We start from the raw sequence: 23,339 nt of genomic DNA on the forward strand, positions 1-23,339 counted from the left end.
CAGGAGCCTGCTCCAGAGCCGTGGCACACTGACGCCTTCCAATGTGTTCATAGCCACTGGAGCACTCAGTCTGCCAGACCCCAGCCTGCTCAACTGCTACTCAGGGCAGCCTTTTGTCACTTTACTGTGACTTCAGACTAAGACTGGCAATGGTTTGGGAGCTGATATCTGTATTCTGAGTGGCCAGGGTGGGCTGTGCTGCAGTCCTCTCCCCGAGGTGCACTCTGGGTAACTTACAAGTATAGCTTTGAGATATAACTGAGAAATTAATGCTGTTTCAGTAGTGTCACAGGTAACAGGTATGCAGGGCACACGGAAGGCATATGTAAAATACCCAGGGAATGGTTCCTGATACCCTGTCAGAATTAAACAATGACCACTATCTGGGACAATTACCCCAAAGTTAGCCCGACAATAAAACAATAATGAACCGCACAGTGGGTGCAGTGGGTAGGCTTATAGGATAGTAGCTAAGTTTTTGTGGCAGCTTTATAAATCTAAAGCTTTTAAGGGGAAGCTATAAAATTGGAGGTTTTACAATCAATCCAGGTAAAGGTTGAATGCAGGCTAATGCCACTTCTTAAAAACTGGGTCAGTTGTCACAGGCTTAGGTCAGCATCGTACAAATACGCGGCCCGCCCCTCAACTTGATTCAAACCTGTGTTCTCCCGGAAGCGTGACCCCCAAGTCTTCCCCGTGCCCTCTGGTGCACCTGTTTCTGCATGTGAGTTCCGTGGGGCCACTTAACCCCAAATGCTGCAGCCAGGGCCCATGGTGAAGTCAAATAGAAACCTTGCCCGCACACGGACCGCGCCCGGGAGCCGCCGAGGGCCATTGGTGAGGAAGTGTGTGTCTATGCGAAGACCGGTCCCATTTATAAGATAACGTTTAGGAAATTTGGGATTAAATTACCAACCATTCTTCAAGGGGACACTTGTAAATGACTTCTGGAGGATCCAGGTGCCTCAGGGACTGTGCCAGCCGCTCCCGCCCCTGGTTGCCCCACGCCCGGCCGGGGGGGCGGCGCTGCGGCGGCGCGGGCGGGCGTGCGGTGTGGGTAGCGCGGAGCGCGGGGAGCTAGCGGGCGCCGGGCGGCATGGCGTGGCCCTGCATCAGCCGCCTCTGCTGCCTGGCGCGGCGCTGGAACCAGCTGGACCGCTCCGACGTGGCGGTGCCGCTGACCCTTCACAGCTACTCGGACCTCGAGACCGAGGATCCGGGTGTGGGCGGTGTCGCCTCGCGTAGCTTCCCGGTCCCCACCGGTGACCGGCACCCGGGCCGGGACGAGCCGCTCACTCAGTACCAGCGTGACTTCGGGGTGCGGACGGCGCCTGCAGGGCCTAGGGACGCGGGGCCCAGGGACGCGCCGCAGGGACGCGGGATGGGGGCCGGAGGCCGCAGGGACAAGCCCCCGACACCCGGAGCCCGAAGCGTCTACGTGCTCCCCATTGGCGACGCGGATGCAGCAGCAGCAGCGACCACATCGTACAGGTATTCGGCGAGGGTTGGGGAACGCATCGCATCCCATAAAGACCACCTGGTTGGTTCGGGATAACTAAGGCAGTGAGCCGAGAGGGCGGCCGGTGGGTGGGGAGAGAAGGGGCTGCAGGCGGCCTCAGAGGTCATCTCCTTGGGTCCCTGGGCACTTTTAGCGTAGCCTTCGCTGCTTTAGGACCAACCTCAGAATGAATGAGCACCTCAGCTGATGTGAGCTCCCCTCTCTGGCAGCCGGGGCAAGAAGGCCTGGTCTTCGACTGCTTCTATTTAACTTCCACCGGGTGGGTCTAGAAGGGGTGGGTCAGCTGCAGAGCTCCTTTGGGTCTGTTCCCTGTGTGGGAGCACTGACGTTGGGGACAAAGCACAGGGCTCCTGAGTGGGTGGTCCCTACAGGTTTCCACTGAATGACTTGACTCCCTGAGGACAAGTCTATAGGTCCTCCCCAGCCCTTAGCTTAGCACCTCAACAACGGAGAGCTTTCTCCCTCTTGCTACAAAAGTTATATTCATTGTAGAGAAATTACAAGGTAAATATTCCCTTAATTCCAGCCACAAACTGACATTTCTAATCCTTAACACACATTTGAATGCATAGCCACTTGGATATTCTTACCTGATTCTTACTGAACATGTGTTTCACCTATTGTGGATGTCTGTCCTTATTACTAGATGTTCTACAACATGAAATTTAATAGATGTGCAGTCATTTATCCTATGGACTGACATAGTGTATCTGTAATCTCTTAGGGAATATTGGGCGCCTTGGGTGGTACATTGGTTAAGCATGCCACTACTAACCAAAAGGTCAGTGGTTCGAACCCACCAACCACCCTGCTGGAGAAAGACATGGCAGTCTGCTTCCCTAAAGATTACAGCCTTGGAAACCCTATGAACAGCTTTACTCTCTCCTATACTTTAAATTGAGATTTGACTCAACGCCAATGAAACTTTTGCATTTTCTTATAAAATGTTTGTTGTTGTGAAGTACCATACAGTTGATTCCAACTCACAGCGACCTGCATAGGTTTCCGAGGAGAAGCTGGTGGGTTTGAACTGCCAACCTTGTGGTTCGCAGTCCAATGCTGATTCCACAGTGCTACACCAGAAGTCCGTGGAATGTTTAGGGTGTTTTAATTTTAGGCTATTTAAAATACTACTGCTCCTTTGATACAGTTACTTGATTTCTAGGAACATTCCTTACAGCACCCTTGAGCATGAGGTGAGGAGTAAGGGATCTAAGGTACATTGTAACTGTCTATCCAAGTAACAAGGAGCTCTGGTAGTGTAATGGTTACGTGTCAGGCTGCCAACCTCAAGGTCAGCAGTTCGAAACTACCAGGTTCCATGGGAGAAAGCTAAGGCTTTCTACTCCCATAAAGATTTACAGCCTTAGAAACCCTGTACAGGGTTGCAATGAGTCAGAACCGACTCCACGGCACATAACAACCGCCACCACCACCCAAGTAACAGCATTATTGTCAGGACATATGAACATTCCATATCTTTCTAGATGGTTCCTTCCTAGGTCTGCACTTGGTAAAGAATTTGATGGGGAGTGGTTGTAGGGTGGGCCTTCTGGTCATTGACCACACTCCTGGCCTCAGCTGCTGAATAACACACCGGAAATGTTAACGGCAGGAAGACCCTGAGCAGCAGCGCCTCAATGAGCTCTAATCCAGCCAAAGGGGCCAGGAAGCGAACAGTCTGGAAAAGATGTCTTCTGGTGGCTTAAGGTTTGAATATCTGCAGCTGACCTCAGAGGGCTGATGGACGAGGAAGGAGCGGACATGTTCTAGGTGCAGGGCCAAGAAAAGGGGTGGAGTTGCAAGGGGATAACTTCAGTTCAGAAAACACTTTCTAATATTAGAACTTGTACAATGGAGGTACCAGCTCAGGACTGTCCATGGGCCATCTCTCTGAAGCCTCACAAGAACTCTGCAGGGTTGGTTCTGTCATCTGTCCTCATCCTACAGATGAGGAACCTGGATGATTTAAGCAAGATCACACAGCTTCTCACAGCAGGGCAGAAAGTGGATCTCAAGTATGTCCAACATCAAGAGCCTACATCTGTGACCCCTGCTATAGAACAATGCACTGGACCAGAAGGTCAGTTTGATTGATCCACAATCAAGTCACATGGAAACAGCAGTGAAGACATTAAAGAATTTGTTGCATTGCACAAATCTGCTACAAAAAGACAATTTAAATTGGTAAAAAGCAAAGATGTCACTTTGAGGACTAAGATGCACCTGACCCAAACCATGGTATTTACAATCGCCTTATAAACATGTGAATGCTGGATGATAAATAAGGTTGAAGAATTAATGCATTTGAATTATTGTGTTGGTGAAAAATACTGATTTTACCATAGTCTGCCAGTAAAACAAACAAATCTGTCTGGGAAGAAGTACAGCCAGAATGCTCCTTAGAAGTCAGGATGGCCAGACTTCCTCATGTTTTTTGGACATGTTATCAGGTGGGATTAGTCCCTGGAGGACATCATGCTTGGTAAAGTGAAGGGGCAGTGAGAAAGAGGAAGGCCCCCATGAGATGGATTGACACAATGGCAGCAGCTATGCTTGTGAAGCAGGACTTCCCTATGGTAGGAACTGACTCGACAGCACCTACTAGTAATAACACTAGCTTGTCATCCCTAAGCTGTTGCCTTTTCAACCATTGTCTTTGCACTGTGCTCTGATGTGGTTAAGTGCTGTTGAGATGGTTTCCAATCATAGTGACCCTATATAGTTTCCAAGGAGTCCTCATCTGTAAAGCAGGAATAGTAAATGTTTGGCTACATGGAACCATGCCCCACCCCTGGGAGAGACACTGGATCAAAGTTCAACCTGACCTCCCCCAGCACAATGCCACCTGACTAGAGACCCTCCAGTTTCCAACTCTGCAGCCTGCCACAAGCAATTCCATTTCACCTGCTTTCCCACAAGATGCACATTATCTAAGCAAACGGTTTAAAGAAATTCAGAAACCGGAAATCACAGACTCAGGGAACCCAAACACATCCGAGTGGACCCTGGGGTGGGTCTCAGCTCTCCGCTCAGCAAGTCTTGCTGAGCCTCTGGTCCCACATGAGAGCGGACCTATTGCATGTGCCTGGCCAGGTGTGCACAGTAGTTCTGCCCGTGAACAGCCTGAGTGCCTCCACCTGCCAGCTCCTCCCGTGTCCAGAGCCTTTGGCCAAACCCCACCAGTATCTGCAAGACTGTCCCAGACTCCGTCCTCAGTCATTTCTTCCTTCCTAGGTGGGTAAAGAACTAATTCTAAAGTTCCACAATAGTTGATTCCTACTTTTCAGAGTATCCATCACCAAGACTCATGGATCAGTCTCCCTATTTATCGGTAGAGGAAAGTGAGGCTCAGGGAAGTTAAGGATTTTGTCTGAAACCACTTTGTGCTGAATCCAGACCCCAAGAGGCCAAATCCAGGACTCTCGGAGATCTTCGTTTGTTCTCCCCTCTTCTTCCCCTGCAGCCTCATCATCTAACCTACACCCTAGCACCAGCCCCCTATCTCCCAACCCCCACCCCACCCCCTGGCTCAGCATGTTTGGGGACATAAGGGCAGTGTCCAGGGAAGGAAGGACTTGCTTCCCAGAAGCAACAGAGCAGCAGATGGTTTGGGCAGCTGGTCTTTGGAACCTCACAGCTATAGAAAGCAAAAAATCCCACTAGGGCCCAGGGCCAGTTTTCCTGGCACTTGGAGCATCTTAGTACAGACTGTGGACAGACTAGTGCCCCATCAATGCTGCTGCCCAGGAGGCAAGATGGCTCTGCTGACTGTGGGGCTAGGGACAGTTCAGCCTGGGCTGTGGGTGGGATGGGGAGGCGGCACTCGTGGCCCACATGTGGGTCAGACCAACCGGACCCTGTTCACAGAACCTGGGCCTCAGCCAGGTATTCATAGCAACAGAGGGGCTCTTTGCCTTTCTGAGCTCACTAAGTGGGGAGTTGTTGTTAATTACCATGGAATCAGTTCCGACTCATAGCGACCCTGTACAGGATTTCCATGGCTATAAATCTTAACGGGAGCAGAAAGCCTCATCTTTCGCCCACAGAACAACTAGTTTTGAACTGCTGACCTTGTGGTTCACAGCCCGATTCATAACCACTACGCTACCAGAGCTCCTTAAGAGGGGAGTAGTTAGAGTGAAATTAAAATATATCTTTTTAGGGAAATTGAAAAACTCAACTTTTCTTCAAGAAAGCTATTCCATGAGGATAATGCAGGCTGCCCACATGTAGCACTGTCTGGATGTGCTCCCTCCCACATGCCTCAAACCAGAAAACCAAGCTACTTACCATTGTGTTGCCTCTGCTTCATGGTGACTCCATGTGTCAGAATTAAACTGCTCCACAGTGGTCCGGTGGCTGGTCTTTGAAAGTAAATTGCTAGGGCTTTCACCTTTCAGGTAGCAGTAGAGCACGACATTTGCACTACTCAGGACCACATAAAAGGCAGAACTTCTGTTAGGCATTTTTAAATGGTCACTGCATTCTCATTGCGGAGTTAATTAAGAAATTATAGTGCTTCTGCCCACTCAAAAAAAAAAACAAAAAACCATACTACTAAGCATTCTTTTTCTCTTGCCATTTGCAACCATGGCTACCAGGTATGGAGGTCCTTGGCTGCACCAAGCACTCTGCAGGCTGACACTGCCTCTGATGATCACTGACCTCCACCAGTCCTGGATCCCCTTGAAGGGACCTGAATTCTGGAGAGTCAGGAGACAATTGAGAACACTAAAGGAAAGAGCTAGGACTTCCTTTGGCTCCGAAGCCTAGCACATTCCAGGTGTTTGTATTTGTGGGATGAATAAGAGGCAGGTGCTGATAAAGCTCCACAGCCATTTCTCATCTATAATGTGGGTCTAGTAGCTTCTGGCTCTTTCTTCAAGTCAGGGCCAGGTGGAAGTGATAGTGTCAACGTGGAGCCTCTCAGTTGCTGACAGGGCACTGAGGGTTTCTGGTGCAGCAGAGGTGAAGGGCAGGGTAACTCAAGACCTGCTTCCCTCAGAATGGTGTCTGATTGGGGAGCGCTATCTTAGCTGGTTGTGTCTATAAGGGGCAGGGTGGTGGGAAAGCATCTGGAGGGGAAGCTGGACTTGGGCGAATATAGCTGGGCCATCCCAGGAAGCACAGGGTATACAGCAGTGGCTCCCAGGGGCCAGAGGGAGCCCTGTGCAAGATTGTGACTGTTGCTATTTCAGACAGGAATTCCAGGCTTGGACAGGAGTGAAGCCCTCAAGAGCCACAAAGGTGAAACCAGCCACGGTCATCACCACCCACAGCTCTGGATGGGACAGTGGCCCTGGGACCAGCTTCCAGGTCAGGCTGAAGTGGTGCTACAAGACGAGGGAGCATGGATGTAGAAGCAGAGGCATTGTCCCGTTTGGAGACGAGGAAGCAGATGTTGACAGTGCAAAATGGCAGGGTGGCCGGGAGAGCAGTATCTAAGTACCCAACCAATCACCCCTCAAGTTACAGAAAACTTCTCATCAGTCAGGGGGTTCCCTCCCAAATAAAAATCTCAGCCTTGGTAACCAGTGAGTCCTTCAGTACTAAGCACTTGTGTAAGACATGGGAGGAGGTGGTGGTCAGCTCAGATTCCTGATTCCACCCCAGCAGGAGGGAAGGCCCAGGTGCTCTATGTGACCCTGCCCATTATGGGTTTTCCCTTGCTGACCCTCAGGTTGGGAGTTTCAGCTCCTGGAGGAGGGATACTTTCCCCAGTGATGGTGGGGGTGGGGGAAAGGATAGGTTGGTGGGTGGTGGTCGTGTGTGTGTCTGTCTTTGGAGGGAGTTGAGGAAAAGGCCACTGACCACATCTCATTTTTCAGGTCCCAGAGGTGAGGAAGAAGTTCACTCCCAACCCCTCAGCCATTTTCCAGGCTCCAGCTCCTCGGATCCTCAATGTGTGACTGGCCATGCCTTGGAGGGCAGCAGCTGTGGCTTTCTCAGGCCACCTACAGGGGACAGGGAACTAACTACCAGGCTCACTACTACGACTCCTATCACAGCTGCCCCTGGGCTGTGAACTTCAGACGTTTTTAAAATAGCCCCTTTGGGCCCTTCTTCAGTTTTTAAATCTGAAGAACATGGTGCCAGCCTTAGAGTACTTGAACATCAATTTTGTTGTGACCTGAATTGGCCCATGGGGGCTGAATAATATGGACTTAACAGGTCCTTGAAAGAACCGGTAATGTGCACTCGTAGCTGTTTCCCCAAGGTGCATGATGATTTTACTAATTTTATAAACTATGGTAATCCAAGGTGATGTCCTTGGCATTCCTACAAACGGCTCTACACTGTAGAAGAAACTCAGGGTTTCCCCTGCATGTGACTCAAGGTGAAGAGCCAGGAAGAGGTTTCCAACAGAACGTTAGTCATAGGGATCCAATTTCAATGACATCATTTATGGCCAGGATGATCCTTTTTCTAACAGTCTTTTGGGATGAGTGCCTAAAGCACTAAATAGATGAATGGCATCTTGTTTCTAGTAACTGGGCCCCTACATTTTAGTTTTAATTTGTTTCTTCTCCTCTAACATATCATCACACTAAGATTGGGCACGTGTTTTCTGGAAGGTGGACTCTGCCACAGTTCCTGAAAGACTTTTACAAAAGTCATGTAGCCAACCCTACAGCCTCACCCTACCCTGCTCTCATACCCACAGTGGCAGGAAGCTTAGCAGTTCCTGAGGAGGCTGTTCATTTGTCAAAGCAGATGAAAAGCTCAAGTTTTCTTGCTAAATTTCCAGGTCAACGAGGCTGTTTCCCATACCTACTTATGACCCTGCTTAAAGATTGGAAGGAAAAGCTTGAGACTTTTATGGTTAAAGACACATGAAGACTTCCTTTTGAGTCTTTACTTTTCTCCAGCCCAGTTGGGCTCTATCTGATGTGAGTGATCATCAGACGGGGAAGGACCCCATGCTTCCAGCTCAGGCCACAAAGGGAGCTGCTGCCCTTACAAGGGCCAGCTCTGACAGGCACAGCCCTTCCCGGTCTCCCAGCTGAGGAAGAGCTCCATGAGAGGCTCACTTCACAGGGAAACCCCAACCCACACAAAGGATTCTATTATTTCAGTCTTGAACTGTTTGCATGTTCCATGTTTCTGAGAAGGAATGCCTGCTGAACTTTCTGTGGAAATGAAAAGATGAACCACACAATCTCAGATTTTACTAAAATGCAAAAATGTACTCTCAATTTATTATTTAATTATACCTGAGAGCTTCCTCACACTTGTCTCTTGGTACCAGGGATTGTACTGTGTCATGGTTACTGCCAGTGTCCCTGGGAGCCTAGTGGCTGCAGCGTCCCAACTGGAGCCCAACCTCTGCATTCATGCTTGCACCACCCTCCTCTCCTAGAATTCTAGGGCAGCAAAAGCAGCTTTTATCTTGAGCTCAAACCCTGTCTTCTACACTTACTGTAGGCAATGAGAGTGTCTGCTTTCTCGTCTGTATTTGCTGGCTTGCTAAGGGGCGGACATTTAGAACAGTGCCTGATGCACAGTACATGGCCAGGAAGGCAACGCGGTTCCAGCTGTTCTTTCCTGCCTAAGCACCACCCTCATCAGCTCTGATTCCAGCTGTAGTTTTGGTCTATCTGGAGTGCTCACCCCGTCACCAGACCTTGCCTGTGTCATGCTGCACAGCCCACACCCAGGTGCCATTTCTGCAGTGCTGCAGCTATGGTGAAAACCCTGAGGGAGAACCAAAGGACCCTTTGGGAATGTTATCATGAAACTCATCACCAACAACCCAAGCCCAAACCCTCCTTACCAGGCCTCATTAACTACTAAGGAGAGCTAGGACCTGAAGAAAACACTCCCTTCTCACTCAAAGTTTACTGAGGTCTACTCTGAACCATAAAGTCAATGGTTCGAGTCCACCAGACACTCTGCAGGAGGAAGATGAGGCTTTCTACTCCCGCAAACATCTAGGAAGCCTTCACCACTATACAAGGTCTCTGATTTGGAACCAACTCAACGGCACTTAACAACATGTAATAAGCAACCCAGACAATAGTTCAACGTTATGGTCCCAACCCATTCATTCATATATCTTAGACACAGAAAGAAATGGACTGCAGTATTAACAGTGGTAATTTCGGACAAGGGGGACTACCATTTTTATTTTTTTGTACTTATTGAGTTCTGGTGTGGCACTGTGGGTTAATGTGCTGAACTGAAAAGTCGGTTTGAACTGCAGAATTAGCAGTTCAAATTCACCAGTTGCTACTAGGAAACCCTATCTACACAGGGTTATTGTGAATTGAAACTGACTCTATGGAACTTAACAACATACTCGTTGAAAGGAACCCTGGTGGTACAGTAGTTAAGTATTCAGTTGCTAACCAAAAGATGGGCAGTTCAGATCTCCTATCCACGCCAAGGAAAACAGATGTTTCTATAAAGACTGCAGCCTGTAAACACTCGCTGTTGGAAAGCTCTCCTCTGTCCTACAGTGTCATTGTGAGTTGGAATCAACTCAATGGCAATGGGTTTGGTTTTGGTTGGATACATGCTGTAAGTATATATAGAGTAAGCATTTTTGTACTAATTTCATAAAGAAAAAACCCAATCCAATCTGTTAGCTAATTACAGCATTATTCGGTAACCAAAGCTGCCATCACAACAGGGACTGTTATCAGATGTAATTCAATTACCTCATCATTTAATTCACTAAAGAGACCACCCCCTACACTGGCCCTATGGAAGGGGCAATGATGATCAACGTCATGATGTGCCGTGGAGTCTGTTCTGACTCATAGTGAGGACCCTGTACAGGGTTTCCGAGGCTGTAAACCTTTACGGGAGCAGAAAGCCGTATCTTTCTTCTGCGGAACAACTGGTAGTTTCAAACTGCTGACCTTCAGGTTCGCAGCCCAATTTGTAACCACTACACTGCCAGAGCTCCTTGAGGGCAATGATGAGTGACCAGTAACTGCCCCATCAGCCTGGGGGGCTGGACCAGGCAATCAGGGAGGGGAAAGCTCACCCAGGTCCTCCCAGCCATTGAGCCCCACCTCTGTGGCTTGTGGTGCAGAAAGCCACAAAATGAGACTCCATGCTGCCCAGATGGAAGAACTTCCTCTCAACAGGGTCACACTCAAGGCTCAATATCAACTTGTAACGCCTGCGCAGAGGATCCTGGCAGAGACTTAACTTTCAGAAGACCAGCCCAAGGATATTCCAGTCAAGTCAGCTCCTAAGTACTGACCTTACATGACGTTCTAAGCTACATCCTTGGAACATCACACAATGCCTTCCTGCAGGAATTCTTGCCTTTCTAGCACCAAATCTTTCAATGCCTTTAATTCATATTAAGGGCTGATAAAAAATTGGTCCTTTCTGAAATTTTTCTGGCATTTTTTAGCCATTATAACACAAGGTAGTCAGAGCATAAGGATTTGCAGGAAAAACGCCTTTCAGATCTCAGCTGAGATGAATTTATCTTGCCAGAAAACCCACAATGTTTCTTTGTTTGACAATTAAAAGTTCTTCCTTTGCCTAAGCTTGGAGGAAGCTCTGAGCTCAAATGTGTAGTTTTCCTTAGTCCCACACTGTCAGAAATGACTATTTCCAGGGTCAGTATGGGCCTTCCATTTTTTGTCTTCAGACTTCTGTGCGACTGCAATCTTTTATCTTGTGTGGTTGCAAATTCTTTTTGGAATGAATTTAAATACAAATAAATAGAAACTACCTCTCTCATCCCAGCTCTTTCTTGGCATAATCCAAGAACCATACACCTCAGTATCACTCTTAAAACTCAGAAAAACCCATCACAAATACTAAAAGATTTATTGTAGACGTTTTTTGTTACACAATTATATGTTACACATTATGATACAGTACAATGAGAACATTAAAACACACGGGGTTGTCATTTACTATTTCTTTTGCTAACAGCTAACGTCTTTAGTCCATCACAGCTGTAATAAATGAATCTACTCTCACTGGGATCCAGTTTTCCATCCTGTAGCTCTGTTGCAGTCCACCTCCTGAAGGAATCAATACTCCTGGCCATCTTGCTCAGAGTAGTTCAGACAGTGAATACTTTTTGAGTCTTTACGTCCGAAGCAATTTATTATTAAGTCAGTAGCTATGCACTACTGAACAGATTCCTTCTGCACGTGCAACCCTCATGCATAATAATCAGACTTCTCACCAAGTCACCTCCTGGCCTTGTTTTCCAGACTAACATCTGACTCATCAACACCTGATTTATGTTGCTTACAAAAGTTTCTCTGCCTCTGATTCAAAGGTTTCACATTTTCTTCAAGCAGAGTTAAGAGCAGATTGTTAACTGAGGAAAAATTCTTGTCTTTAGGAAGACTGACGGCAAATAGCTTCAGTGGCGCTGGACACCCCGGAAGGCCCTGGTGACGTGTGTGTCTGAGCACTTGATGGCTCCTTGTCTCTTGGCTCAAGCAGTTCTTTCCCTACCTTTAAGGCACTCACAGGTATTTCCTTACACACTTTTCTTCTTAGGAAACGCTTCCTTGACAGAGAACAGGACACACAGGAATCCACGACAGGAAGAACAATCCCCGCGGAGCCTGCCCAGGGGGCTGCTCACTCGTGGCCACTCAATACGGACTTAACAGCAAAAGTTCCTACAGACAGGCACTCAAAGCTGTACGAGTCTGCAAAGTGCTCGGGATCTGTGGACATTGCCTGTGACTAAGAAGCTGAGAAGCTGTTGGTGAGAGTTAAACCTTTCACTCACCTGGGCTGGGATCTGTAGCCCCAACTTTGCTCAGAGACTGGCTGCAGTGATGATGCTCTGTGCTCCATGAAAACAGAATCCGGTCAGTTTGCAGCCTGTCCACCAAGCCTTTGTGGTTTTGTTTGGCATCACTTCTTCTCACAGCTGCCTCATGTGGGCTCAGTGCAGACTCTTCAGAGCAAGTGCAGCCTGGATCAAAGAGCCACTGGCTGAGTGCTGAAACCTAATCCATCTTCAGATGCTAACAGAGTCAACTGTTGAGGCTGTCAGGAACTCCAGACCACAGAATAGGTGAAATCTCTAGCACCTCAGCCTCCCTGGAGGCCGCCAGAGGGGAGGAGGGTACCTGGTCCACACAGCCCGCCCAGCAATGCGATCCTCTCACGGAACCTTTACGGAAAGTGCACCGGTGCAAGCCAACAGAGCATGTATCCACTTCACCACATCCTTCTGTCCTAAAGGGATTTAACCTGGGCTGTGAACTGGTGTTAAACTGGATTAGGCAGATGCAGTGGTTTGGCACCCCTGATGCTCTAGGTACAGAAAATTGCTTCATTCCCCACACTGAAGAGTCATCACTGTTCACGGGCTTTGGGTAGCGTCAAAGCCAGCTTTTCTGGGGCATCTTCATTCTGTTCACTGATCGTCATTCAATATCCCCATATGTTTGTTGGTAAGGAAGTCCAGGAAAGGACTGTTGCAAATGGCCTGGTGAATATTACTCACTGTGATTTCTTTGGGAATCCTGGACCAAAAACAAAGGGTGTTATCAGGTATCACTCTATGAAGCATCTAATAATTTCATCAGGCTACCAACGGATCACCTATCACACAAATCCCACTACAAGAAACAATGATGGATGGCAAGGCACGGCTTGCAGTCACTTAGGAAAGGGGTAGGTGGCCGAGTGCCTTCTCTCTCTTAAGGTCCTTTAAGACGCGGGCTGCTCACAATCACAGCCATCCCTGCTCAGAGCTCAGGTATGACTGCCCAGTCACAGGCATGAGAAAGCTTCAAGCATTGGCTGAATGGTTGGGAAAGACTGGGGACAGAGAAAAGTAGTAAAGTGGATAGAAGAACAGAATGGAATCTTTGCAATTTATTCTTAGCAGACAGAAAGCTGAGTCAAGACACCACAGAGCTCTGAGGCCAGATTTCCTGTCTGGAAAGCCGGGCAGGGAATTATGTGATGTTGCATGTGTCAAGAGAGCACCCCAGCCCCAAGACAGTCTGCTTACTCCTGGATCGCAAGCAGGACAAAAGCACACCACTTTCTCCACTGCCTTGTTCCTTACAGATGGCTTCTATGCAGCCTGATGTACTGTGTTGCTGAGACTCACTTCATATTCCTGACTTAGGCCTCTGCGTGTCTTTAGGTACTTTGAGAACATTTTATAAATTTATGACAGCCCTAACCGGAATGGGATAAAATAGTATGTTTCCTCTGAATGAAACGCCAGGATATGTAACAAAGCCCTCCCTACCATTCTTCCAGGGCCTGTGTAAAGAGCAAACTTCAGTGTCCCAAACAATTTTAATCAGTAAGCAACAAAGAATAATAAGTGGTTAAGTCCTGGGCTTTAGAGCCAATGAGACCTGGGTTTGAATCTAGGTTTTAATGTGTATTTGCTAGAAAAACCAGGTGAAATTACCTTCTACAATCCGGTTTCTTGATTTGTAAAAAGGGAATAGTTGTTCAGCAACAATACAGTGAAACCTGTGAAAGGCAGAACCTGTACAAGGCAGAGAAATCTGTCAAAGAAAGAAAACTAAATTATTTTTCACTAGCAGTTATAGAAAAGTAGTAAGACTGCACTGGGTCCAAGGTGGAAAACTTCTGAGACCCTGAAAAGCAAAGCAGTCTGGCTTCCACAGGTTTCACTGTATGTAAGTCTGGCCCCAATGTCTGACACATAATGGGCACTGTTGTTTCTCTGCATTCCAGGCAGTTGGTATTTTTGTTAATTTAACCCTGTAACAGAAAAGTCTATAGGTGTCCATGGAATAGTGACTAGGAATATACAGATCTCCAGGCAAAGTTGTGCGTTTACAATGAAGATAATCTCCCAAAGAGACAATCTCGTCTCTTATTGATTGAAGTATAAAGCATCTTAGGAAGTATCTGTAAGCCTGACCCAGTGACTAATAGTTAACGGTACCTGTTGTGAGATGCTGTCTGGTATCCAACAGCCAAAGCCTGTCTCAGGATATCACTCACCAGCTGCTCTGTAGCCTACAACACAGGATGCAGTTATTCTGGTGAAAAGAAGGGGTGTATCTGACCCCACCCCTCACCCCAAACTTGAAACAAACCAAAAAAAAAAAAAACAAGTAAAAACCAAAGGTCTGAAAAACAAACCATGAATGATAGAGGTCACGATTCTGAGAAATGATGATGAGGGTAATTTTCATCAAGTACTGTTTTAGGGAAAAGAGTGAGTGTTGCTGTGAGGTGTAGACTGTGACTGCAGGGTCCACGTGGACAGGTCTAGGGCACACAGGGCAGGGAAGCTGGCCAGTGAGCTCCCTGCTCAGGGACAGGGCTGCTGTGTTTCTCTGTCACCCCGAACACTTTACAGAAGTACTTAAATTGGCAGTCTTTACAGGGATAGCACAAAAACTCGCGTAGCTGCTTCAACCTTCAGATGACATTAACGTTATTTAACAACCAGAAGGAAAGAGAGAAAGAACTACGTCTAAGAGGAAAAGTTTGAAAACATGCCATCTGTCCCTTCTCCACAGAACACTGCCAGGTCTGATCGTCCTATAGGCTGGCACTCTGCTGGCAGCATGCACCCACCTTTAAAATCATGTCCTCAACCACTGACGCATACACGTTCCTATGGAGCGCCACAGGCTGCAGGGTGATCCCAATCTGGAACAGCAGGAAAAAAAAAAAAAAAAAAGCAGCTCTTTGTTCTTATTTCTACACTGAAAACACTTCCTCTCTAAACAAGCATCCCTCTGATCCCAAAGAGATATCTTACTGGAAGAATGGCTCTACGAAATTCTGGACAAACTCATGGGGAAGCATCACAGAATAAAACAACTAGGCTATTGCAGCTACTTTTCCATTTTCTGGCTGAATGATAAAAATGCTATCATAATCCTGTTTCACTCCTCAGTCTCTTTCATGGGAGAACATGGTCAGGATTTGTCTTGAATTCTGACAATGGAATCCCTTGATATTTGGGAACCTTGAAATCAGATCCTAAGGCCATTTGCAAAAGGTAAAGAGATGTTTGGAAACAGCATCTTGCCCCATTTTCCATTTCCTGCTACAAGTGAAAACAGTGTCTTTCACTTTGGGTGCTGAGAAGCCGTGAATTTTCATTAGGGGTAGATAAACAACTGTCTCCTGTACAAGAAGGGTGATGTGTGCCTCATATACACCACAAAGATCCAGAACAGGTCACCCTCTGAAGGGTAGCTTGAGAACATGATGACATGTCTTGTGAGAAAGGGTTGTTTCTCCTGAGGCAGATGAGAAAATGAGGTAATAAGTAAAAACCCCCTCTATCTAGTTGCCTTTGCTCTAATTCCATGCTCAAAAAGCATCATTTTCACCTGTAGTATAAAGTTTTGCCCAAGGGCCCTGATATAGGCAAGTGAGTGTTCAGAGAGCTACTGAAATTTAACAGGCAGAAGTAAACTATACATTTCCAGCCCAGAAAAATCTGGGACAAACGTTGATAATGTAGTCTGTGAACATCTCACATGTTTATGCTCTATCACCACAACAAGCCAGCCATAGTCCCCTACCTTCTGTGTGACATCACCAATAAATTCAGATGCTGGTGTTGGCGGCAAGTAGAATTTCATTTCTTCCTGTTTCTCTTCCTGTTCTTTTTTGATGCTTATCTTTAATGGCTCTGACAGGTTGAGAACATCCACCTCCTCCTCATTCTCTGGTTCTCGTTTCTGAAACTGCTGAAGGTCCTCCAGTTTCCGACAGAGGTTGTCAGCAGAGGAGAATGAGGATGGGCACTCTAAAGGAGAGGAAATCATGCTCATGACATCTGTGGGGGTAAAATAAAAGGACCTGCAGCCTCCCGAAAATCAATGGTCTGAGGGTCGGAGCGCAAGGGTGAGGAGTATTAAGGGAGCTAACCTGCTTCCCAATTCTAAAATTCTATGAATTTGTAGTTATGAGAAGCAGTAATTCATGAAGGAAAAAGCACAGAGGGAAGCATTTTGCATTAAGATACATGTGATGTAACTGCAATCCGAGACTAAACAGATGGTACATAATTTTAACTCCTGCTACTAAAATCTAGGCCATCCCCTCACCAACCAAGTACCAAGTAACAACTAAACTGTTTCCGCGCCCCCATATTTAAAAAGTAATCTTTCTTATTATAAAGATCGTCCGAAACTTCAGCCCTAAGAGGTGAGTTCTGTTCCCCCATTAGTGTAGACCGTGTACTTAGACATTAATCAGCAGACTCATACAAACCTAACAGAGTCTTAGTGCTTCAGAGTGCTGGGAATCTCTGAGCTCCTTACCATTTCATTTTAGGGATGACTAGTGAAATTCAAACCAACACATGATGGGCGCCTAGCAAGGCTAGATCATCCAACTCCTGACCTTTTGTGTGTTATCGACGAGGCTCTCACAAATTAAGCAGTTACATGAAGAGAACACATACTACCAGTGAAACAAGGAACTGATTGATCAGTCTGTTCTCCAAAGACTTTGGATATAAGAGGGAAGATCAGACAAACTCTCAAGGTATGCACATTAAGTGCTACAGGAGATCAGAGAAGGGAGAAGCTACCCAGGGCAGAGCTCTCAGGAAAGCTTCATGGAGAATGAGGGATGTGTGCTAGTTCCAAGGACCCTATGGTGCTCCAAGTTCCCTCACACTGCGATGCACAGCGTCTCTTTTTCCATATAAATGAGGGTTAGCTAGAACACCCTGCTTTCTATTTAAGATGAAACTCAAAACGCTTCTTCCCCCCAAATATCCTTTTATGCCATTCCCTATTCTTTTGGTAAAATACTGGATGATGCAAAAAGCATCAAAAAAAGATGCAAAGAATGCAGAGTCACTGTACCAAAGAGAAATGGGCGATGCTCAACTACTTCCAGAGTAGCATAAGATTAAGAGAGCCAATGGTACTAAAGGAAGAAGTCCAACATGCACTCAAGGCATTGGCAAAGAAAGAGGATTGAAATCTTTCAACAAACTGATGCAGCACTGGCACTCATCTGTGCCAAGAAATTTGGAAGACAACTATCTGTCCAACTTATTGGAAAAGATCCATATGTGTGCCCATTCCAAAGAGAGGTGACTCAATGGAATGCGGAAATCATTGAACAATATCATTACTATCATATACAAGAAAAATTTTGCTTAAGGTGAAAAACGGCTGTAGCAATACATTGACAACTACCAGATTTTCAAGTCGGATTCAGAAAAGGCAGCAGTATGAGGGATATAATTGCTGACATCAGATGGATCTTGGATGAAAGCAAGAGAATACCAGAAAGATGTTTACCTATGCTTTACTGACTCTGCAAAGGCTCTTCTTGTGTGTGTGGAATCAAGACAAATGATGGGAAACACTGTAGAGAATGAGTATTCCAGAACACTTAATTGTGCTCATGAGCAACCTGTACATGGACCAAGAGGCAGTCATTCAAACAGAACAAGGGGACACTGAATGGTTGAAAATAAGGTAAGGTCTATATACCACGGTTGTATTCTTTCACCATACTTATTCAATCTGTATGCTGAGGAAATTACGTGAGAAACTGGATTATATGAAAAAAATGTGGCATCAAGATTGGAGAAAGATTTATTAACAACTTGCAATATACAGATGATACAATCTTGTTCACTGAAAGTGAAGAGGTTTAAAATATGGATGAAGATCAAAGAACACACCCTTCAGTATAAGTTGTACCTCAGTATAAGTACCTTCAGTATAAGTTGTAAAGAAAACACCACTGGACCAATAAGTAATATCATGATAAATGGAGATATGAGTGAAGTTATCAAAAGTCTTCGTTTTGGTTGGACCCACCATCAACACTCATGGAAGCATCAGTCAAGAAATCAAATTGTGTATTGCATTAGGCAAATCTGCTACACAAGAACTCTTTAAAGTGTTCAAGAGCAAAGATATCAGTTTGAGGACTAAAGTGTGCCTGACCCAAGCCATGGTATTTTCAATCGCCTCATGAACTTGTGAATGTTGGACAATGAATAAGGAAGGCTGTAGAAGGACTGATACATTTGATTAACAGTGTTGGAGGAGAATGTTTATAGTACCATGAGCTGCCAGAAGAACAAACAAATCTGTATTGAAAGAAGTACAAGAACACACACTCTTTAGAAGCCAAGATAGCCAGACTTCATCTTTCATACCAGTCCCTGGAGAAGGACATCTTGCTTGGTCAAGTGGAGGAACAGCAAAAAAGGAGACCCCCAATGAGATGGACTGGCACAATGGCAGCAACAATGGGCTCAAGCATAGAAGCAATTGTGAGGATGGCGCAGGACCAGGCAGTGTTTTGTTCAGTTGTACATAAGAGTTGCTATGAGTTGGAACCAACTCAACAGCAGTTAACAACTAGTTCTGCTACCACACAATAGTTTATGTCCCTGTTATAAAACACTCAACTCATTTCACTAGTTGTTTATATCTGTTGACTCCAATACTGGGCCACATGTTTCCTAGCTAGGTGTTGGAGATTAAATAGACAGTCCCCAACTTCAAAGAGGTGAGGCAAGACTTGTATTGGGCAGTGGGGGGGCTCATAAGGTCACAAGGGAAGGAATAGGCACTTTTATCTGAGGGCAAGAAGTGGGTTGGAACAGAAAATGATGTGAGGAGGGGCGTCCAGAATGAACACATGTGCATGTGCCTGTGGGATGGCAGTCTGGAGCATGACTGGCTGGGGCACAATATGAATAAAGCTTGAAACCTTGGGGCACAGACAGAGAGACAGTTCGTGGGGTTAGAGGGCATGGCAACAGGTAACCACAGGCTCTTTTGAGTCCTCTCAGGCCCCCTTACCCAGCTAAAGTGAAGAACACAGCAAACCGCAGGGGTTAAGGCGATCTAAGAACTGTGAATGCTGAAGTGATGTTAGTGTCCTCAACAGACACAGCCTCTCAGTTGTCCAGGAGGCTCCGCGCAGCTTTACTGACGGTTACCTGGTTCACTGTCGATCTGGGTCAGCACATCTTCAATAGTGTCTCCATCATTCCGTAGGCTCTCAGGGTCAGGAGGTGTGTAGCCATGGCAGCGACACCAGTGAGCAATGTGCTTGGTTTTCAGGGGCGTCAGGTGATGAAATCTTGAATTCCGCTCCAGTATTTCTTGTAAGACTTTTCGTATTGTCATTGCTCTTTGCCACTTGAAAAAACAAATTTGAACCATAATCAAATCCTTCAAATTAATAGCAGTATATGCTGAGACAAATGACTCACTTGCTAACTTGATACAATAATTTCTTTTTTTAAAGAAAAAAGAATCAGTGGTAATCCTGTTTGTTTTTCCCTCCTCTTTGTAAAAAAACCAGGTTTACTGGTCCTTAATGCTTATTAATGGGAGAAAGTTGAGGCTGTCTGTTCCCGGGAAGATTCAAAGCTTCAGAAACCCCTGTATATACAGGGTCGGACCCGACTTGATGGCACTTAACAACAATGCTTATTATAAGCAAACCTGAATTACCTAGAACTGGCCTAAGAAATTTTCAATCTCTACTTGCCTACCCTTCCACCCCAACTTCCTCCAAGCATAGACTTTCTCAGTTCCCCAAACATGCATTTCTATGTGTTTTTTTCACTTATGACCCCACTGTAACTGACGTAGTAGCTGGCACACCGTAAAACACTCAATAAATACTTGAATTAATTTTAATTTTTGAGTTTAACAAAAATTTTAGAAAATAGTTGTACCAATGCGGGAAAATAAAGTTTGCCTTTGAACACTAGCTATACATTTTTGAAAAATGAGATTTTTAACTGAGAAAAGTTCTGTGATTATTATCATACTGAAAAAATTATGAATATGCTACAAATTTTATCACTGTTCAAGGAGGCAGTCCAGATGGTACAACAGCTAAGCACTTGGTTGCTAACTGAAAGGTTTACAGTTTGAATTCGTCTAGCATCTCCACAGGAGAAAGACCTGGGCTCCGCTTCCATAAAGAAACTCCATGGGGAAATTCACTCTATGTCACATGGGGTCTTTTCAGCTATGAGCTGGAAGCAATTTGATGGTACCTAACAAAGAAGAGGCAGCTAGAAGACACATGTATTTCAGAGCTTTTCTCCCCACAGGCTGTCAGTAGTACACAGGATTACCTCAGCAGCTCTCCGTTTTCCTATGTTCCAGCCATAGTACTGCTCCACAGACTTTGCAGAAAAACAGCTGGCTTCTTCACCTGGAATGCACAGACCCAACAAACTCTGAATAAGAAGTTATGATTCAAACCAAATCTTATTTGCTGGAGGTATGTGTAATATTCATCTTTATTGGATACTTGTATGCCTCTTATTGGGCAAGTTCAAACACACCATCACAGAACGAATAAGTCAATTTCTCTGGTAGAGAGAGGTAACGTACTGCCATGAAGCTATTAAAATAAGGGAAGATGGCACTGCATGAGGAGCCAGAACACCAGGCACCTGGCCCTGGCCTGGCCGTTAGCTGCCTTAATGGCCTGGGGCCATAGCACCTCTTTGGGCTTCAGTTTTCTTATCTGTAAAATGAGAAAATGGGGAAGAAGTGTCTGCTGTTCCATCCAGCTCTTAGATTCTGTATTTGCAGCAAAATATAAAAGAAGAAAATAGGCGGGGCTTGATAGCAGCTAGGGTGGAGGTGCAGTGAAGTTCACTGTCAGCCATACCACAGAATACCAGGCAAAGCAGATCCAGGGCAGAGCTACAAAACTCGGAACCACAGAGATAGGAGTATTTTAAAAGTCTGAAGGTTTATAGCTAGTGGAACTTGAAGCTGAAGTAAGAAACTGTATACTTTTGAATCTGCCAGGCTCAGAGGCCCAGAGCCGACATCTTGGGCAAGAACAAATGGGGAAGCAGAAATACCATGAAAAAATGCCACGGGAACCTTGGAGCAAGGGGGACAATATGCTTTGTCAGTTTTGCTTTGTTCTGATTTTCTTTTATTTTTTTGTACCTGGTCATTGCCCCACACACAAACACACACACACTGTTTGCACACCTCCATTCTGATGACTAGAGGGGGGTGTCTGAGCAAGTGGACACCACCCACTCTCACCACTGGTGGGTTCTTCTGCCATGCATGCACACGGATATACTCAGCCTAAGAGCTAGCCCCGATTTTTTTTTTTTAAATACAGGAAAGGCCTGGACAGGGCTGTAGAGAGGGAAAGAGAGCTTAAAAACAAAACAGGCCGGAAATTACATTGGAGCCGGAGGTATAGCATAACAACCAACAGGAGCATCTTGAAATCTCTCAGGCAGCTTTGAAAGCAAGAAGTTGAAGAGACAACATTAAAGTCATACTCCTATTAGGCTACAGATTTTTTTTTTCCTTCTCTCCCTCCTCCCTTTTCTGTGATTATAGACTGTAGTATTCAGTCTAGTTTTGGTTTGTTGTTTGGTTTGTTTTTTTTGTGTGTGTGCTGGTGCTGTTTTTCTGTTTGATGCTCCCACTTACACCTTTTGGGGGACTCTTTCACTCCCTGTATTACCCAGTAAAGTCAGCAACTGCTGCCATATAGTCAAGCTACAATCAAACTTATAAAACACCAAAACCCAGGCAAGACCCAATATCAACTGCCATATACCAGGGAGGCAGACAACATCTGTGAAAGTTACTCTGAGTTAAGCAATAAGAAGAGTGAAAAGAGAAGCCCACATCCTGATCACATCTACCTGGAGGCAATCAGAAAGCATAAAAAAATAACCAAAACACATACTCAATTAAGTACTAAGGCCACAGATAAACACTAAACATATCTAAGAAGCAAAAGTAGATGACCATATCAGTGCATGTCCAGAAACAAGATAAAATGTCTGAGACAAATGATCTAGAGGTAGACCAGGACTCCATTCTGAAAGGAGGGCAGGCCTTGAAAATGCCTGAGAAAGAATTCAGAAAAATGATTGGAAAATGTTTCAAAACACTTTACAATGGAGTTGAGAAAAACAAGTAAGAAGTCAGGAAAGTGCTACAGGAACAATCAAATAAGATAAATACAGCATTGTAAATAATTCAAAACCTGCAGAAAGAGGTCCAAACGATCAATAATAGAATATCAGAAATAGACAATATTCTGAAAGGGCAAAGGAGATGGAAGGCAGAACCAGTGAGCTGGAAGACAAATCTCTCAATACCACTAAGATAGAAGAACAAACAGAAAAAAAGAATTAAAAAAATCTAAAGATTTAACATTCATGTTGGACAACATGAAGAGGAATAATTTAAGAATCACTGGCATTCCAGAACAAGAAGAATCACACAAGTCCACAGAGGAAATAGTTGAAGAACTGCTGAAAGAAAATTTCCCTAACATCCTGCAAAGTGAAAAGATAAACATTCAGGAAGCTCAACGAACCCCAGGAAAGATAGAATCCCCGCCCCCCCGCAAAAAAAATTACTGAGACATATCGTAATCAAGCTCTCCAAAATCAAAGATAAGGAGACACTCCTGAAAGCAGCTAGGAAAAATGGAAGTGTTACATACAAAGGCAAGCAAGTCAGATTAAGCTTGGATCTCTCAGCAGAAACCATGCAAGCAAGAAGGCAATGAAGATACATATATAAAACCCTGAAAGAAAAATACTGCCAACCAAGAATCCTTTATCCAGAAAAGTTATCAATCAAATACAATGGTATAATCAAAACATTCCAGGATAAACAGAAGCTAAGGGATTTTACCAAAGTCAACCCTGCGCTACAGAACATCCTAAAGGGAGTTCTGTGGACTGAAAAACAACAAGAAAAGACAACAACCAGAGATTGCCATACGTGGCATCACCTCCCAGAATTGAATCGACAGATGGAAGAGTCGAGAAAAGAACAAAACTATATAAGAACAAAGAGAATCTGGGAGGTCAGTCTGAGATCAAAACAATTACAATGTAAAA

The 23,339-nt window shown here is 45.4% G+C and overlaps 2 protein-coding genes across 2 annotated transcripts in view; one reads left to right on the forward strand and one right to left on the reverse strand.

Annotated features, from left to right (window-relative positions):
- The first annotated feature begins 1,096 nt into the window (after positions 1–1,096).
- On the forward strand, positions 1,097–7,431 carry MAP6D1 (MAP6 domain containing 1). Its single transcript, XM_006869808.1, has 3 exons — positions 1,097–1,491; positions 6,721–6,838; positions 7,351–7,431. The coding sequence occupies exons 1-3, from the start codon at positions 1,097–1,099 to the stop codon at positions 7,429–7,431; spliced, it is 594 nt and encodes a 197-aa protein (XP_006869870.1).
- A 5,450-nt stretch (positions 7,432–12,881) lies between these two features.
- YEATS2 (YEATS domain containing 2) overlaps positions 12,882–23,339 on the reverse strand; it is a 124,447-nt gene continuing 113,989 nt past the window's right edge. The window contains exons 25-30 of the mRNA XM_006869809.1: positions 20,568–20,647; positions 19,413–19,614; positions 16,009–16,235; positions 15,047–15,121; positions 14,406–14,479; positions 12,882–12,990 (exon numbers count right to left, since the gene is read on the reverse strand). Coding sequence (XP_006869871.1) covers positions 12,882–12,990; positions 14,406–14,479; positions 15,047–15,121; positions 16,009–16,235; positions 19,413–19,614; positions 20,568–20,647 — 767 coding nt within the window. The remainder of the gene's footprint in view (positions 12,991–14,405; positions 14,480–15,046; positions 15,122–16,008; positions 16,236–19,412; positions 19,615–20,567; positions 20,648–23,339) is intronic.

The sequence above is a fragment of the Chrysochloris asiatica genome, unplaced genomic scaffold (assembly GCF_000296735.1).
Source record: "Chrysochloris asiatica unplaced genomic scaffold, ChrAsi1.0 scaffold00135, whole genome shotgun sequence".
NCBI lineage: Eukaryota > Metazoa > Chordata > Mammalia > Afrosoricida > Chrysochloridae > Chrysochloris > Chrysochloris asiatica.

What these genes read in the sequence shown, in the direction of transcription:
- MAP6D1 (XM_006869808.1), top strand. Translation starts at nt 1,097, where the DNA reads ATGGCGTGGCCCTGCATCAGCCGCCTCTGCTGCCTGGCGCGGCGCTGG. An exon ending in GCAGCGACCACATCGTACAG is followed by an intron (nt 1,492 to 6,720) that starts GTATTCGGCGAG and finishes TTGCTATTTCAG; the next exon opens with ACAGGAATTCCAGGCTTGGA. An exon ending in GCCCTGGGACCAGCTTCCAG is followed by an intron (nt 6,839 to 7,350) that starts GTCAGGCTGAAG and finishes CTCATTTTTCAG; the next exon opens with GTCCCAGAGGTGAGGAAGAA.